Here is a 17,989-nt window from a genome sequence, read left to right on the forward strand (position 1 = left end):
CAGTGAGAACTGCTGTTTGCCTATGTTACCGTAAGCAAGCATCGTTATGACTTGGACTGGAACAGACTCTCTTTCTTCCTTTTTTCCCCTTCTCTGCTTCACTAAAAAGTTGTGCAATAAATAATACCCAGGGAGGGCATTGCATAGTATTCATGCTGAGATCTAAAGAGGTATATATGGCACAGAAAATGGAGGTTTTTCACGGTCAAATGCAAGTCTCGTTTTGTTAAGTATCGGCAATGCCAGGAAAAATAGTCAGTGCCTAAAAGGACTGAGACGTATTTTTCATCTACGTTTTAAGGTGACACTGCAAACCCTTGGCTTTGGTTTGTTCCTGCCATTACTGACTCACAGTATCCCCAAAGAATTCCCCTTCATATTCTTGGTTTTCAACCACTCCATCCTTTTCTTTCCAAGTGCATTTCTAACTGTCTGTGTGACATTGAGCAACATAAAATGACTTCAAGATGTTGAGATTTTAAAAAGTCAACACATCCTGAATAAACAGAGTTTTGGTGGATTAATGTACTCGCCTGCGGACATGGCTCCTGTGCTTTATATTAGCTGGCTTGTTTAGCCACTCTGACCATCTTTCTCAGATGCAGTCATCCAACAGCAACAAGTCTGCATGTTAATTATTCTCTTAATGATGGGATCTAACCTCATAGCTCCATCACATTACTGTACATCAGTGACCAGTCTACCTCGGCTTTAGAAATATCAGGCCTTCAGATCCCAACTTGATTCGACTTTACAGATATTTAATGCATAAATAAAGCATACTGTGTTGTTTGAAAAAAGAGCTTTGTGCAGAGACAGGAGGAGGAATTAGAAGTGTCCATGTCTCTGTTGATTTCCTACTTTTTCTTTTGTGATAAGCCAATCTTTCTATAAATATTAAGTAATTTTTCGTACACATTTTTTAACTACATTGTGTTTTTTGCCCCTCAGATATGGGGGCAAAAAACACATTGAAATCTTAAAAAGTGAATATCTTTGGGTTTTTCACTGACAAAACAACACATTTAGAACGTTAACTCGGGCTTTTGACAAACTGGAATGGATTTGTTTTTGTAATATTATCTCTGACATCTGACCGAACGCTTCAGAAGTCTGAAAATCACAAACCGTTTTTAAGATAAGGCAATGCAGAGTGAAATAATTCACACCTTCTCAAAATCCTCAACCGGTATTGTTAAAGTTTTGAGAGTTTATCTTGGGAGATTGTAAAATATCATAAATGACTGCAGGTGGCATTTCAAAGGGATTGTTGAAATGCCTTTTAAAGAATGATTCACATGTGCAAACGCTGTTCAAAGATCTGTATGAAGCTTTTACAGCACCTTATCGTGGAAAAAGGTGATACTGGGTAGAGTCACGCTGTGCTTCCCTTGGCTCCGGGCCAACAACCGTTATGCAAATTCTCTGGAGCTCTGACAGCAAAGGAATGTGTGAGGGGATCACAACACTGCTGAGGGATAATCAGGACATCAGCAACACAGCTAGGAAAAGAGTTTTAAAAAAGGGCTTTACTAAGAATCAGGGAAGCAACAGGACATAGCCCTTTTTTCCATTTAATGTTCTCTATATCCATCTGATTCCCCTCCTCTTGTCTTTCTCTGTTAGACTCACATTTAAACAGAAGTGCACATTTGAATCCATATGGCAGATAAAGTTAGCTTTGAGGTTGTTCTGTCTTGACCGTCATGATAACCTACAATCATATAGGGTGGATCAGCTCTTTTCCTCGTACATATATATATTTAGTGAGTCGAAACGCATAACTGGGACCAAATGTTTAGATGTGGCGGTCACAGAAATACAATTCCCAGCATTCCTTTGGTTTCCCGTGCACTCTGGCCCAGTTGAACGGACTGACCACCACTTGTGTCTCCACATCTCTGCCTTTCTATCTAATCCACCTATCCTCCTGCACCGACATGAGCCTCTCTCCATGGGAACCTTCCCTCCTCGTGTCACTTGTGTCTGCTGCAGCACATGTTCCTCGTTAGGGCTGCGGTCCAATCTCTGAGCGCTGCATCATTATCCCTCCGCCTGATTCTAAAGACTCTTTATGTGTGAGAGGCTCAGTGGAGGTAATTAAACATTCACCAGTGTTCGTGTTGTGCTGCCTGAGGCCTGACCAACAGACACTGAGAATAAACAGGGTTCAACATGTACAGTAGGTGTGTGGTGTAAATAACAAGGGAAAGAAGAGGAAAGACCATTTAGAGTTAGATCACATTCATTTTCCATTAAAAAAAAAACACAATGTGAATATTTGAGGAAGGTTGAAATTCGGAGATAAAGGAATGTTTGAAGTTTAAGGCAGGTGAAGATTTAGACATTTAAACGAGATTAGAACGAATCACGTAAGATTAGATATTCTTTATTGATCTCAATTACTTTTTTTGGTACAGTATCATGCAAACAAGGCTTTGCACATCGGTGAAACATTGAAAATAAACAGTACATATATTCATACCAATAGTCAACTTTACCTTTTGAGAGAGCAGGAGGATTTTTCACATTCACTCATCTACACTTCTGCAGTAGTATTTTCTTCACAGTATTAATTAGTATAAATAACTGAATTAATGTTTAATTTCATGGGAAAAAATCTCAGGATTGCTGATTGAGAGAAAGCCTGAGGTTAGCCCGATGTCAGAGGATGCAGTCAGGCCTATAGGTCGTGTTTTTCTACATTTATATAAAGACACTGTGGCTTTGGCATAGCTTCTGTCATAACAGCCAGATTCTGTAATTCAGCAGTGTGGTATAGGAGTTCACTGTGTGTGTGTGTGTGTGTGTGTGTGTGTGTGTGTGTGTGTGTGTGTGTGTGTGTGTGTGTGTGTGTGTGTGTGTGTGTGTGTGTGTGTGTGTGTGTGTGTGTGGGTGGGTGGGTGCGCGCGCGTGTGCGCGGGTACTGGAAAGCAGTGTCTTACACAACTGTACCATATATATATATATACATACTTCCACACATTTCCCCATAAGATGTCACTGCAGTCGTCATTTTCTATATCAGTGAGATTGGGAAATGTTTATTTTCATAAAACCAAGAAACCAGCCTATATATATATACTAGCCTACTGCTTTTCCTTTTAAAGTGTGCATGGCAGAAAGAATACCTCCTGATCTGAAAAGTGCGATAATGCTCTAAACCTGCATTGTTTCAAGTTGTTGATTTTATAGAAGTCTATGAAAAAATTACCAGTACACATTTTCCTGACATGTTTGTACTCTCAACCCCTTTTTTCAAGTCTGCTTAAATACAAAATGACAAACTCTAGGTTACAAAACAATAGTCCCTAAACCAATGGGTGATGGCACAGTGACTATTTCTACTTTCCATCAAAAGTGTTTTCACTCTTTTACCTCTCGTTTACGTCTATTTTCTACTTCTCACAATCTCTAATATTTCTCCCTCCCTCCCACATTTTCCCTACAGGTCAGGTGTCTGGGAACAACAACACCACCTTCATCTCCAGCGGTCAGGTGATGAACTTCAGCGGGGAGGTCATCGTGGTGTATGTCAGCCAGACGTCTCTGGGCAGCGACGAGCAGGGCAATTCCTTCGGGAGCCCCGTCCAGGAAGAGGCCAATGAGACGGCTCTGTTCTTCCAGAGCAGCCTGAGGTCACAAGGAGACTCCATTTCCCAGAACACCTGGCAGGAAGAGACACTGCCAGTCCAGGAAGTGGTGGAGGAGCGGCCGCTAGGAAAGTGAAAAGAGACCGATGGCTGTTTCTTTCTTCAGTACAGTGATCATCTCAATCAGTTAGACTTTCAAAAAGGACACGTTTTGTTGGTTACTGCACCTTGAATATGTTCGCTTACAAATTACATTTCAACAACTAGTGAATAAAAACCACAATGTGCCCACCATACCAGCTTTAAACAAGGACAGGAAGGCTTTCAATTAAAATGTTGATGTGAAGCTATCGATCTATGCCCACATAATGAGTTTAGACTGTAATATTCTATAATTTGACCAGTTGAAACATAACTCACTAAATCGTTTAGTATTTTTCTCTTTGGAAGGCTTCGTGCCTTTTCAAATGGAAACCCCCTCCCTTCCAGACGGGAATTTTTATTGGAGGTTGGATGTGAAACTTCAGTCTGGAAGAACGTCATGTTTTCTTATTGTTGTATGGAAATTGCAGCTGGCTGTTGATTTAAAGGAGTTTTTATTTCCCACCTTCCATCATTGTCTAGCCCAGGTTGAAGTCTGTAGAATTCTGCTTTTGCTCCTAATTTGACATTTGGATGATTTCAAGAGTTTCCTTTGCATACAAAATATCCACCATGTGGAAATAATTGTCTATGCACTCACAAAATCATCCCATAAAAGTCAATATTTTTATGCAATGAAATTCCATCTACATGCTACATTAAGAAGTTGCTTTTCACTGAGTGAATGTTTCTCTTTTCTGCTTTGCAGGGTTTGGCAAAAGCTAATTAAAAGTAAAGACACAGCCAGTTCTGGTACGATGCTTGTTTATCCCAAATGTAGAGATGTGTTTTATTCTGTTCTTATTGCACCACGAGTGCAGTGTGTGTCTAAGAAAAAAAATGCTATGCATTTGATAAGCTATTTTATTACTGTTTCTTTTTGTTTCAATATGTTTTAATGTGCAAGCCTTAATGAAGAAAAGTAAAATGTCTGTTTATATTTTAATTCATTTCACAAAGATGATTGTTTATGTATTATTTCAGCAAATGCATATGTGATCAATGTCTGTAAATATCTCAAAAGAAGGGTTTGTGAAACAAGAATGAAATTCTCTTTGTGCTTCCTCTTTGATTTGAGGTGTGAATGATTTGTTCCGTGGAGCCATGAACAGCATGCAGAACACACACTGTAGGAAGTTTCAAGGGACTGTTCAATTACAACCTCGCCAAATGTATGCAGCCTTCAAATAATCATGTACAAAACAATCAAACATTTTGCAATGAATGACTGAAAGAATATTTTTGTTTGAAATTAAATATGTTTTGCATCTAATCCTTTTGGGGATGGCTGCTATCCTACATTCTGTGGTTTCTCTCCGTCAGCTTTCCTATTCTGGGTTAACAAATTACACTGAGTCGTTCATCTCCTCATGACGATCTATAATCTTCTTAAAGCAAAGCTAATTACACATGTGGCACGGCCTCTCTTTGTCCCATGTTGACAGACAGACAGACAGACGGCCTTTCATCAGGCGCTGGATGGTGAGCAGCTGTGAGGGGAAACCGAGTCAGCGAGGCCGCATCACACAGAGACCACATGAGAGGCTGGCAGCACTCGTTTAGGCCTGGTTTGGGTCAGCAGAACTGTGTGTGTGTGTGTGTGTGTGTGTGTGTGTGTGTGTGTGTGTGTGTGTGTGTGTGTGTGTGTGTGTGTGTGTGTGTGTGTGTGTGTGTGTGTGTATATTTTTTGTCTCAGCTTATTTTATGCTTGTTTGTGAAAACAGGAAGTTATGACTGGCTTTCACATGGTTTACATGAGACCTGGCTGCCAGGCCCCCCCCTTCCCTGTGAGAGAAAACAGTCCCTCATTGCACTGAAGACAGGCAGTCCTGAACCTCTGCGTGCTGCTACACAACGCCACCTACTGGCAACTGTTTGTCAGGAGTAAACAAGGCATGCTCAGCTTGTCAAATGTTTGAAAGCAGGTCCTTTGTTGACTAATTATAGTCTGATAAACTCAAATGTGAATGTGATCCCCCCCCCCCAACGGTCAAACACAATTATTGATTTTAAGCGTTAAAGACATTTCCACTCTTTATTGACGCAAAAAGTAGGCTTGAATTCGACCACAAAAAATCCAGAGGATGCAAAAAAATGAAATGCTTGATTGTACAAAATGTCCCAAAAAGAAAACCCCCAGAGCCAAACTTAACATGTACCCCCCCCACCCTTGGTAAAATGAAACCTACTCCCGTGGTTTGTGGTCCGATTGAAACATACTTGTACAACAATACAAAACATTTTCCACCGCGCACACACAACTTTAAATGCTGATGAAATAAAACAACCCTGAAGAAAGGGTGGAGGGATCTAATTTTTGAGGATCAGATTAAGAGTGATGATGGTCATTCCAAATCAGAAATTAGGCTAAAAGCCTCACTTACACCCAGGTGATAGCTTAGAGCGTCCTGTGGAAAGCACCAGAAAATCCACAGTGGTGAAATGCTGAAATCACAGTCGGCTCACCTGTGGATCGAGGTTTTCAATTTCACCAGCAGGAACTCTTCTGCACACTTAAAAAAGATTAGTTTTATTTCCCAAGTGGTGTTTTTCTTTTTCTTTCAGGGAATACAGTTTCTGGTTACTTCACAGATGCTGATTTTGCATGCAGGAAATAAGAGGAGCTTAAATGGGTAAAACCCAACCACCAGAGAGAATTAAAAAGCAATTTCACTGACACACCAATGAGACATTCAATAGATGTGATTATGTGCAGAATGGGGAACAGAAAAAAAGATCACACATTACACCAATCGGAAGGTCCGTCAGGGTCATTCTAAAGTATTAATAGTAAGCATTATAAATATGTCACTAAATATACAAACAGTTCTCTGTTACTTGGGTTTATTGAAATATAGCCTGTGCCATGTGACCTCTCACCAGTAATTGTATATCAGTATTTTAAATCCTGCCAAATTGATTGGTTACATTAACAGACTTTTAACAGAGGAGTATTGATTCACCAACGCACTCTGAAGTTAAAAGTTTCTTTCACATCTTGGACCGGAGTCGTGAGACAACACCCTCAAAGCAAGGACCCACTTTTTTAGGAGATTTTGCCATTTCTCCTCATCAACTTCTAAAATGCAGGCACTCAGGTATGAAAATGATCATTTAGAACATTCACAAATTAAATGTATTTAGCAGGATTTGGGTAAAAGATGGTTGGAGATGACTTTGGTCAGTTTAGACAGACGCTGAAATGTCAAAGGAAATTGCAAAGTGACCTTTAACTTAATTTGATATGATGACTGTTGTGTCTGGCATTCACTGTTTAGCCTCAAATGGTAAACCTCAGGCACCTTGTAATTAAGTTACTGTAAGCTATGTCACATAAACAATCATTTATTCCCTCCACTAGCCTTTTTTTATTCGATTGACAGTACAAGTTGGATTTAATCGGATGCTTGAGGTCAAGATCTCCCTTAATATTTCTCTAATCTAGTTTACTTCATTTCCTCCCTCCTCAGGTCTCAGTTAATCCCTCAGTGGTCTTCAGATGTGCGTCTAGAAGGGAAGACAGCTATAGTGACGGGGGCCAACGTTGGAATAGGCAAAGAGACGGCCAAAGACCTGGCTGGCAGAGGCAAGTAAACAAAATAAAATGAATACCATGATGATAGGCAGTTTGTATTAATATCTTGGCTGTGCAATTTAGATTTTCTGTGTGTGCAAGATATCATGCAAGATTATCAAACATAATGAGGTGGCTCCAAGGTCCAAATTAAATTATATAAATAAACCTAACTTTCTTATGGAACGAATACTGGTTTCAATAAAAAACAGCAGATACATTGGAATTACAAATATTGCCTTTAAAAGTGAGCTTAAAACCACCTCACTTTGTTCAGATTTCAACATAAATGGATGCATTCATTCAACATTAAGAGAGTTCATCTCTGCAGGTGCGCGGGTGATTTTGGCGTGCAGAGACATGGCGAGGGGGGAGCAGGCGGTTCGGGACATCATGAGAGAGGTGAAGGGGGCAAAGGTCGTGGCCAGGCATCTGGACCTGGCCGACACCAAATCCATCTGCCTGTTCGCTGAGAATATCTACAACAGTAGGTGGCATGCACACACATGAACTCCAGAATACTGCATACATTTTTCATAAAGTAATCAGGTAACTTTTGTGATCCAGATGAGAAGACTCTTCACTTCCTGATCAACAATGCAGGCGTGGCCATGTGCCCGTTCGCCACCACAGTGGATGGGTATGAGATGCAGTTTGGAGTCAATCACCTAGGTAGGAGTTTTTTAGAGGTGTCCCTTTGTTTAGTGAATGCTGGGGATGTTTGATACATTCTAGCTTCTCATTGATAAAACAAATCTAACAAAAATGGTATAGGTCCCTGACAGCAGCCACTCTAATTTTCATTTTAGAAATGAACAATTTGCATTCTAACCATAGCTAACTAACAAGTTCATTTTGTGTCTCTAAAGCCTTTGTGTATTTATTTAAACGTTGCATATTAAGTTGCTTCATTTTGCCTTCTCTGTGTCTCATTTCTTCTTCTTTCTCTCTACTTCTACACATGATCCCCCTCCTCAGGTCATTTCTTCCTGACCTTCCTGTTACTGGACCTTCTGAAGCACTCGGCCCCATCCCGGGTCATCAACTTGTCCTCATTAGCTCACACCATGGGCAAGATCCAGTTTGATGACCTGAGCGGAGACAGAGCCTACCACCCGGTCAGGGCCTACGCTCAGAGCAAGCTGGCCAACGTGCTGTTCACCAGCGAGCTGGCCAAAAGGACTGAGGGTAGGCTGTGTGCTTCTGTAAGAGAGGACAGCACTATGCACATGTATGTGTGACTTAATGTCTGTTCTGTGCCTATCTGTCTTCTTCCCTGTGCGTAAAAAATGGATCTGCATCTTTCTCCAGTGTGAGAGTCTCATGCCTCAACCACAACGGCTCCGGGCTAAAAACATAGCATGGAGAAACTTGTTTGTAAAAATAAAACTAACTTTCATCGCTCCACAGATAACACCTTGTTTCTCAATCTCACTTATAAACTATTCATTTATACAGAGATGCTTTCAAGTGAAGGATGGCTTTATTAAATATTTAGCCTAGCATTTATTTACCAAGATTCTGATATTTATCTTTAAATACTTCACATTTGTCATTTGTGTTTGACTTTTAATGGGTTGTCGTAAGGGTTTCCTTCATTTCAGGTTGACCAAAACACCTTTTTTGATTGTATTTTGTGGGTTTGCCATCGGCATCAACTCATTTTAAACAAATCCTGTATCTAAAAACCTTCTTTTGCCTCAGCTCTAGGTGTGATGGCTTACTCTGTGGACCCTGGCATAGTGAACACTGAAATAATGAGGCACCTGGGGCGCCCTCTTGTGGCCATAACCAAGACCATCGGTTTCCTGATGAAGACCCCGGCAGAGGGAGCCTACACCAGCATCTACTGCACCGTCACTCCTGAGAGCCAGCTGCTCACTGGAGGATACTACAAGTCAGTCTGCAATGACAACACAGCTGCAGCAATACCTCAGTAACATCAATTTAAATCAGCAAAACCAACAAGCCTCCTAAGAGGTCAAATCCGATGTCGGGTAGCATCATTACACATTTAAAGAATCTGATGTTTCATAGTGCATAATGTTGGTAATTGTAGTTGTGCTTAAAGGTCCCATGTCATGGCCATTTCTACTGATCATAATTCCATTGTTGAGGTCTACTAAAATAGATTTATATTGTTCAATTTTCCAAACTCACATTGGTTTCTCATACAGCATCTCTGTATAGTATGTGTATTCACTCTCTGTCCTAAACGGCTTGTTGGAGCAAATGTGCGTCTCTGTGACATAAATGTAAACCTGCTGCCCCTTTCATTTTCTCTAACTTTCAAACTGTGTCTTCGCCTACACATTCCACTTTTGTAATAACCAGAAAAGCATGACATGGGACCTTTAACACATTTAGCCCCAATTGAAGAAGAGATAGAAAGGACGTACCTTGTGTGTCAGCAGGAGAGTTTGCAGAACTAGCCTACTGCACACACCACACACAGTCTTCTTAAAAGATGCGAAAACATGTTAATCAGCTACATTACAGTTAAGACTAAAAGCCTTTACAGCAGTTAATAAGGCACTGAATGCACAACAGAGACTTTATTCATGAGACACACATGAATGGATCTAGATTCTAGAAGCTATCATGCATCATTGATTTTGTTTTATCTCACAATGGAGGAGGATTAAATTACACAAATGTTTAAAACTCTAAAATACAAGCATTCATCTGTTTGCATCAATATTCCAATTACTGTAGACTATTCTGCACTGTTTCTATTATATTATATTGGATTTACCTACGTACTATTTTATCTGTTTTATTGTGTTGCACTGTTGGAGGAGCCTGTGAACTTAGATTTGCATTGTCATAACTACAGTGTAGCTATATGCTCACATGACAATACAAGCCTTGAAACGTTGAACAACTTGCATGTTGAAAGGTAATAATGTGTGTGTGTTTCCTCTCATTAGGGACTGTTCCGGTGCAGAGAGCTCCCGGGCCGGACAGGATGATGGCACCGCTTTGAAGCTGTGGGCTGTGAGCTGCCACATGCTAGGCATCCGCTGGAGATAAACTCATATTAATTTGCTCTCCTACAGGCTTTGAAGCACTGTATACAAGCACATAAATATATCCTTAATGTTAACAGATATTATGCTGATAATTAGATTTAGTGAATTCTGAACCTGTGATAGGGGATGGGTCATAATCAGGTAATGATTAAAGAGATGATCAAAGGTTGGGGAAAGCAATGATCAATAGCTGTTGCTAATAAACACTATCACTGGTATTCCAAACGGCCAATGTACTCATCTTTTGTTGTAAATCAGATGTCAGCATTAAGCATCATATTCTAAATGTTCACTGTTGTTTTAATAACTATTTTTCTGAATATCTTATTTGATAATTACCAATAATGTGTTTTTTGTTACAGTGTAGGCCTACACTCCCAATACTGGGATTAGGTATTAACAAACTGGTCTAATTTAATATTTGAGAACCTCGAGATAAACCTCTGATAGGAAGCCTCCTGCTACAATATCACTTTAAGTGAGTTATTCATGAGGGTTGATTTGGCCTCTTCCTAATGCTTAGTGTCAAACACAGCAAAAAAAAAAAAAAAGGATTATATTGACAGTATAGATTTGCCATCACTGTTCTGGGGTCAGTTCGCTGTGAAATTTGAGTTTCTCCGGCTGTGGAGCAATTTGTCGATCAATTATGCGTCCGCTCGCTCCTGATTGGCCAGCCGCGGAATGTCACGAAACAAACCGCGGCGGGGTGGGGATGGCAGGCACGAAGTGTGGGAGCACTAGAGGAGGTGGTTCAGTCTGGATAAAGTGCTTTCCTGAGGTGAATCTGTTGCTCCGGAGGAACAATGAAATGCAGGTAGGAAAACACACACAGCCGGTAACACACGGTAGGACGGTGGCTCTATTATTAACGGAACTGTTAGTAATTTTAGGGAGATTACGTTGCACCGTGCCAGCAGTAAAGAGACCTGTGTTCAAATGTGTATTCTGCGTCGATCCAGACCGTTTTGCTTTGCTTGTTAATCATACGACTTCATTTATTTGGTAAATGAACCGTTGAATTAACCACTCTGATTTTGTTTGATTATTGATACAAACTAAAGATTTTCTGTTATTCTTACAGAAAATAGCCAGGTTCATGTCATTATCACATACAAAGAAGATAATAATACAGGACCTATTACAGGATACAGCAAACATGCCTAAATATAAGTGCTTACATGTAATAGAAATGTCAACATGTGTTTAAAGTCACTGAAATCATCAATGTGTGGGATCTGTTTTGCAAAGTTGATTCTTCTCTAAAAATAATTCCAAATGTCTTCACTCTTTTGGAAAATTCCTCAAATAATCTTGTTTCTGAATGAATGTGTGTAAATAAACAAAGCAGATTACAGTCAGCAAAAACAGGGGGGGGGATTGCACATTTAAATACTAATCTTGAAGGGAGCAACTGTTTTTGATTGATGTGTGTTTTCCTGTGATTGGTCCAGACATGTGTGCTGTTATCGCTGGTCCTCTGAAGAGAGGTTAGATGGGAAAACCGCCATCATCACCGGAGCCAACACTGGCATTGGAAAGGAAACTGCAAGGGACCTGGCCAGAAGAGGTACTCACTGCTTGAAAAAAAACGTGTGTGTGTGTGTGTGTGTGTGTGTGTGTGTGTGTGTGTGTGTGTGTGTGTGTGTGTGTGTGTGTGTGTGGTTTTTTTTTTCATTTTCTCTAACTTTCAAACTGTGACTTGGCCTACACATTCCACTTTTGTTCCCTGGAGATAAGCACCTCTAATGCTTTGGGTGGTCTGAGCTACACATTGTGATCTTTTGTCCTGACTACACTATTGAAGCGTAATCCCACTTGTGTTCCTGTTCAATGTGCTCATGCTGAATACGTTTTGGTCGGACTCTCAGAAGCCTCAGGTTACCTTTGACTCATTCTGAGACGAAAACACAGGGCAGAAGGAAAAAGAGATGCCAAAAGAGAGCTTTTTGCTTAACACCAATCCAAGTGAAAGACCACTGGCAGTGATGGAAGGCAGATGATGCATCCAGGGGACAGAGGAAGCATTGTGAGGGTCTGTTGCCCTCCGAGCCAGACAGGAAACAAAGAGAGATTGGAGGGTGAACTTTAAATGAGTCTCAGCATGGCATCTACCTTGAAAAACAACCCCACTGTGCATTTGTCTAAGTGCATGCATGTGGGCGTTTTGTAGATCAAAAGGGCAACTAGAAATCATGATTCTGTCCATTAATCTATCTTGTAGTAAATAGAAATGAGTATATTTGCAGAGCAACATGAGAAATGAATGGTGACAAAGGAAAGACAGGACAAAAAGAATCATTGCCGCCAGAGGAAAACAATAACACTCTGGTCTCGCTTCTGGAGAATTCCCTGTCGAATAACAGTCTCCCATTTCAGTAAATGTGATTATGTAATGACATGATGCCAACATGATTCGATTTGCAGTGATTCATAACAGAAGGCGGTTCCTGTGGGCGACGTATCAGGACAACCAAACTGAATCTTAAACTTGTTTTAATAATGTATTGGTTGGGTATAACATTAATTTACAATGTTGACAAAGTTAAGTAGTGTGGAATCTGAATATGCAGAGCATGATCAGATTTAAATATGATTTTCCTCTTGTCCTTATTTACATACTGACATTATTTATGCATGCATCTGTTGGAGGGTCTTTAACTTGACTCAGCATAACCTTAGATTATCTCTGTTAGTTCCTAATTTAATTGAGTGAGCTTGGCAACCGGGAAATGTGGGAACGATTGTTATTTTCCCACATGGGAACAGCGGCGAAAACAAAGACACTGTGATGGGATGCAGACGCTACGCTCCAACTGATTAATGGCTCTCCTATTCCGTAATTGGTGGGCATAGCATCAATTTTGTGTGTGTGTGTGTTGTGGGGGTAGTTGTCTATGTATTTGCTAGTTTGTGCGTGCACGTTTGTGTGTTAGAGAGTGTGTGTCTGTGCCCCTATTTTGGGCTCATTAAGGGGATGCATAATAATCTGCGTCAGAGGCGAATGAGAATGTCACAGTTGAGAGGCTCTTGTGTCTATGCGGCTAAATGAGATGCTAAATGAGAGGTTAGAGAACAGTAGGGGATGATTGGAAGTACACCGAGAGATTTCCCCACTTCCTCCTTGATTGACGTAGGTAGCTGTGTTTGCCTGCCAATGAGCTTTTGTAATTTAGAGTTTGGAAACTTTGAAGCCTTAATATAGCACTGTAAAGTTTATATTCAGCAATTAGTATTTGTACTCTGTCTTGGGATTTTTCCTGAGGTGTAAGATGTGCAGCACAAAGAGAAAGCCTCGAGTAAGGCCAGAGTTCATATTGAAATGCTCTATCCATCATTGCAGTTTCTAAATGTGGGGTTTCTACAAGAACATGTGGGTGCTGCGGCACAAATAAACAAGTTGTAGCTCTGGGAGTTTTAAAGTTCCTCGTTAACCTGAGCTGTGTTTATTCAGACTGTGGGATGTTGATGGCATGGGCTGGAGAGAACTTGATATTATTATCATAGGTTGTGACCTTTGGCCCCTGGTTTTTTAGGTGCACGTATCGTCATGGCTTGCAGGGACCTAGAGAGGGCAGAGGAGGCCAGGACGGACATCATGGAAGACACGGGGAATGAGAATGTGGTCATCAGAAAACTGGATCTCTCTGACACCAAGTCCATCCGAGCGTTTGCTGAAATCATCAACAAAGGTATGACACTTAACATTAATGTCTTCCTATATCGGACAGTTTGTGGTTCAATCCCTACTTTCTCCTGTCCATATGTAAAAGTGCTATAAATGCAGTCCATTTCTTGGATTTCTGCCTCTTTTTTGCCGAATAACTCCTTACATATTATGGTGTTTGTGTGGGATGATCTTTTCAGAGGAAAAACAAGTGAATATCCTGATAAATAATGCAGGCGTCATGATGTGTCCCTACTCCAAGACTGCTGACGGGTTCGAAATGCAGTTAGGCGTCAATCATTTGGGTAAGTCATTCTAGAAATTGTGGCGTCTACCTGGATTATAAATGTCATGATAATGCACATGACAACAAAATGTGGCATGTGTTTGAGGGATTTCATAATAAGGTCACAGGCTGGATTTTCCTTTTTGAAGATGGTACAAATATTGTATTGCATAATAGTTGGTGTACACATGTAAAACCAAGCTGTCCAACATGTCAGCCAGGAAAATGGACCAGAGTCACTGTTATCTTCAAGCTGTCAGTGTTTTTTCCCCGTTTTGAACCATGGCTTCCCTTCAAAGTATCCTATCCACCGTGGTATTTTTGTCACAGCCTGAGATGGTGAAGAACAGTCTGTGCTCGAATATGATCACCCACACACATATGCAAAACACACACATATGCAACACACACACACACACACACACACACACACACACACACACACACATTGTTTAAATAACGATAAACTCTGCTTAGGTCAACGTGAAACAGACATCAGGACAATAGTCAGGAAAGCAAAAACCACATCCCACAGGATCTTTACGTTTCCTCTACAGAGGAATCAGTATTGTGTATGTGCATCCTGAACAGAAGGACAGCTTTTGCAAATATTCCTTTGTATTTCCGTTTGCATACAGTTCATTGTTGGTCACATTAAATGTACCTGGGGTGATATCAACTTGAACTGAGCTGAGAAAATGTAAGGAGACAAAGGCATGTTTTCTCATGTATTGTACATGCAGAGCATCAATCCATATGTTCTTTACGTCAGGGTATCCAAGTGTGGTCCATAAACTAGAATCATGACCTCATTATGAACAACGTACTTTGTTTACTATGACAAGCAACCACTGCAGTAATGCCACCATTGTGTTAGCACTTCATAGGGGGTTGTGATTGTAAGAGGTTGAAATAAAGAGATGCACAAGGTGAGACAAAGGTCCCCAGAGAGGAAGAAACAGAAAGAGACCTGGTCCTCAATATCATGATAGCAAAAGTTCTGTAAACCTGAACATCAGTGCAGTGTAAGGGATAAAGAATATTGAAAAAAAGTAAAAACATTGTAAACTAGCTTTGTATACATATGCAGGTCAACTGGAAGTTCATTCATTCCTCTGGGAACATCCGTGATCTGGAATAACATTGTGAAACTCCATAAGTTTGTTTTCCTGTCTGGAATTTGAGTACATTGAATAATTTGAACTGTTGCAGCAGAATTTGGACTGACCATATGCACTGTGCTTCATTCAATTCAGTTGTTTGACTGTGTTGTAAGTGAAATGGTGTTATTGTGTGATTAAAAAGAAACTAGTTAAGCCAATCGCAACATTTGAGTTCAATGCATTTTGCTATGAAATAAATCACAGGAGCCTCTGTAAACAATAGACGAGGAGATGCTGGTCAGGGAAAGCATGCTTGAGTTGGAATGATAAAAACATGTTGAAGAGGACTACAGCACTCACATTTAAAACAATTTCTTTGCTACTAAAAAAAATATATATAATTGCATTATTTCTGAATATGAGAACAAAAAACCTTTGTTGAGTGGATGAAAGGCACAGGGGGAATTAATGAGGTGGATTTTCCGAGCTGAATGCGGCATGGTAAATCTGCAACACCGACTGTTGTGTTTATGATCTTAAACCCTTCAATCTCTCATTTATATCCCTGCGTTTCCCAGTAAAATAAAGTTTACCGGATCAGAGCGTTTCATGGTGTTAGTGAAATCCATCACAGCTTAGGTAAGGATTTTTACAACGTGAGACAATAGCCTGAAAGCATGTGTCTCATGGCTTTACCCAGGTCACTTCCTGTTGACTTACCTGCTGCTGGACCTCATCAAGCGCTCAGCCCCCGCCCGTATCGTGGTCGTGGCATCGGTCGCCCACACCTGGACCGGGCTGCGACTCGATGACATCAACAGCGAGAGGAGTTACGACACCATGAAGGCCTACGGGCAGAGCAAGCTGGCTAACGTCATGTTTGCACGCTCGCTTGCCAAACAGTTACAAGGTGAGGTGAGATGATGCATTTATAAGCACATCAGTAAGAACATATAATTCACACATTTATGCTGTAGCCATGATATAAGGATACACAGGATTATGTGATCGCATGAAGGAGGTTCAAGTATTAATGTCTGGTCTTGAAGGATTGTTACGTCCCGTCCCTCTACCAAGCGGTAGTGGCTCGTGGGAAGACCCGCAACATAAAAACAACCTCGCCTAACACAGAATTTAGTTATCGACGGGCATTTATTTGTGGCACAGCCGTCACTCACATGCATGCCTACCGGCAGAAAGGAACCAAGTCTGGAGGACAGCGTAAAACAAACAAGAAGGGGGCCTGGGCCAGCCACACCATGAGCCGTAGGACCCAGACTTCCCTCCTCTACCCAGAGGTCCAAACACAGCCTACTGGGAAGGAAACAAAGCCACGAAAAACCTATACTAATATCCTCCAGAGTTCACACAATAAATACAGCAAATATATATATATATATCCACATGAGGTGAGAGGAAAGCCACGGTCGTAATCCCTCGGTTTCAGGACGGGAAAAAGAGAACTCTTCTCCTTCAGCTTCTCCTCTTTAAGTCATCCCCAGCTGAATGTCATCAGGACACCTGGGGAAGGCGGAGCCAGGGGCGGACCAGGTGTACCTGCACAGCAGAGACAGAGAAAAACACACCCAGCACGTAACAGCGTGTTTCACACAATGTTGTTTTGCTTGGTAGCTTTCTGTGGATACGACAACATTTATAACAAGTGTACTTTTCGGACCAGTCCCTTTTATTTGGGAGCTTTGTGTCAAGTTGTGCACAGTGCGAGGAGAAACTCATACTCTTCTGTCTTCAATAAATATTAAAAAAGTTACAGCCGGGAATTTCCAGCATATTCATGTTCTGTATAAACCTTAAAGCCCCATGAGACAAAAGTAACATTTGTGATATTGAGCTGATAAAATAAACTTTGATTTACTTTTATTGATGTATTTGGCGCAAGAAGTACACTTCACTTCAGAGCCCCTCAAGAGCCAGATATACATTTTTATTAGCAGGAGATTTGGCTACTATACCTAAAACTCAGTGTTACGGGTCCCAAAATCTTGGGTACCACAGCAACAATAAATTATATCTGTAAAAAACAGAAAAGTGCAGCAGCAAGAATTATACACAGGATCCGGTTGATCGTCTGGATTGCTTCTTATTCAAAATTCAAAGTACACATAGTTACATTCAAATAGCTGTACTTTACAAACATATCACATTTCTCCATTTAAGTTATCCGTCTGTCACAGTCAATTACTGTATCTCAAGGAGAAATTCAACAATAAACAATATAAACACATAACGCTATCAACAGTGGCGGCCGGCCCATAGGGGCGCCGCCCCCCCTTCTTCCCACATGTTTGATTGTCATTCAAAATTTAAAATAAATAAAAATATATATTTAAAAATTAAATATATTTTTAATTTTAATGAACAAGGTAAATATTATATAGTTGGTATCAGTACAATGTATAATCTACAATAAAATCTTGTTTAAAATTGTTTTACGATGTCTAAAGTTACTGATAAGTCACATGTTTCCTGTCTGGCCGCAGCGTGTATCATTACCCTCTCTCGTCCGGGCGGTAGAAAGGAGCCCTCAGCCAGAGCAGCTGCAACCAACAAGCTGACTGTTGCTATCTGTAAA

General features: G+C 40.7%; 2 protein-coding genes across 2 annotated transcripts; both read left to right on the forward strand.

Annotated features, from left to right (window-relative positions):
- The first annotated feature begins 6,720 nt into the window (after positions 1 to 6,720).
- LOC104957588 (retinol dehydrogenase 12) lies at positions 6,721 to 10,565 on the forward strand. Its single transcript, XM_010785231.1, has 7 exons — positions 6,721 to 6,832; positions 7,205 to 7,320; positions 7,640 to 7,795; positions 7,876 to 7,980; positions 8,287 to 8,496; positions 9,013 to 9,205; positions 10,239 to 10,565. Exons 1-7 carry the CDS (start codon positions 6,819 to 6,821, stop codon positions 10,339 to 10,341), a joined length of 897 nt encoding a protein of 298 aa, XP_010783533.1. The 5' UTR covers positions 6,721 to 6,818; the 3' UTR covers positions 10,342 to 10,565.
- A 437-nt stretch (positions 10,566 to 11,002) lies between these two features.
- On the forward strand, positions 11,003 to 16,320 carry LOC104957590 (retinol dehydrogenase 12-like). Its single transcript, XM_010785233.1, has 5 exons — positions 11,003 to 11,157; positions 11,795 to 11,910; positions 13,877 to 14,032; positions 14,208 to 14,312; positions 16,097 to 16,320. Exons 1-5 carry the CDS (start codon positions 11,147 to 11,149, stop codon positions 16,318 to 16,320), a joined length of 612 nt encoding a protein of 203 aa, XP_010783535.1. The 5' UTR covers positions 11,003 to 11,146.
- Positions 16,321 to 17,989: the final 1,669 nt, after the last annotated feature.

This window comes from Notothenia coriiceps, unplaced genomic scaffold, assembly GCF_000735185.1.
Source record: "Notothenia coriiceps isolate Sejong01 unplaced genomic scaffold, NC01 NC01_scaffold00027437, whole genome shotgun sequence".
Taxonomy (NCBI): Eukaryota; Metazoa; Chordata; class Actinopteri; order Perciformes; family Nototheniidae; genus Notothenia; species Notothenia coriiceps.

Coding starts and splice junctions, on each gene's coding strand:
- LOC104957590 (XM_010785233.1), top strand. Junction 14,033..14,207: donor TGCTGAAATCATCAACAAAG/GTATGACACTTA, acceptor TGATCTTTTCAG/AGGAAAAACAAGTGAATATC. Junction 14,313..16,096: donor GTTAGGCGTCAATCATTTGG/GTAAGTCATTCT, acceptor GGCTTTACCCAG/GTCACTTCCTGTTGACTTAC.
- LOC104957588 (XM_010785231.1), top strand. Junction 7,321..7,639: donor CAAAGACCTGGCTGGCAGAG/GCAAGTAAACAA, acceptor TCATCTCTGCAG/GTGCGCGGGTGATTTTGGCG. Junction 8,497..9,012: donor GCTGGCCAAAAGGACTGAGG/GTAGGCTGTGTG, acceptor CTTTTGCCTCAG/CTCTAGGTGTGATGGCTTAC.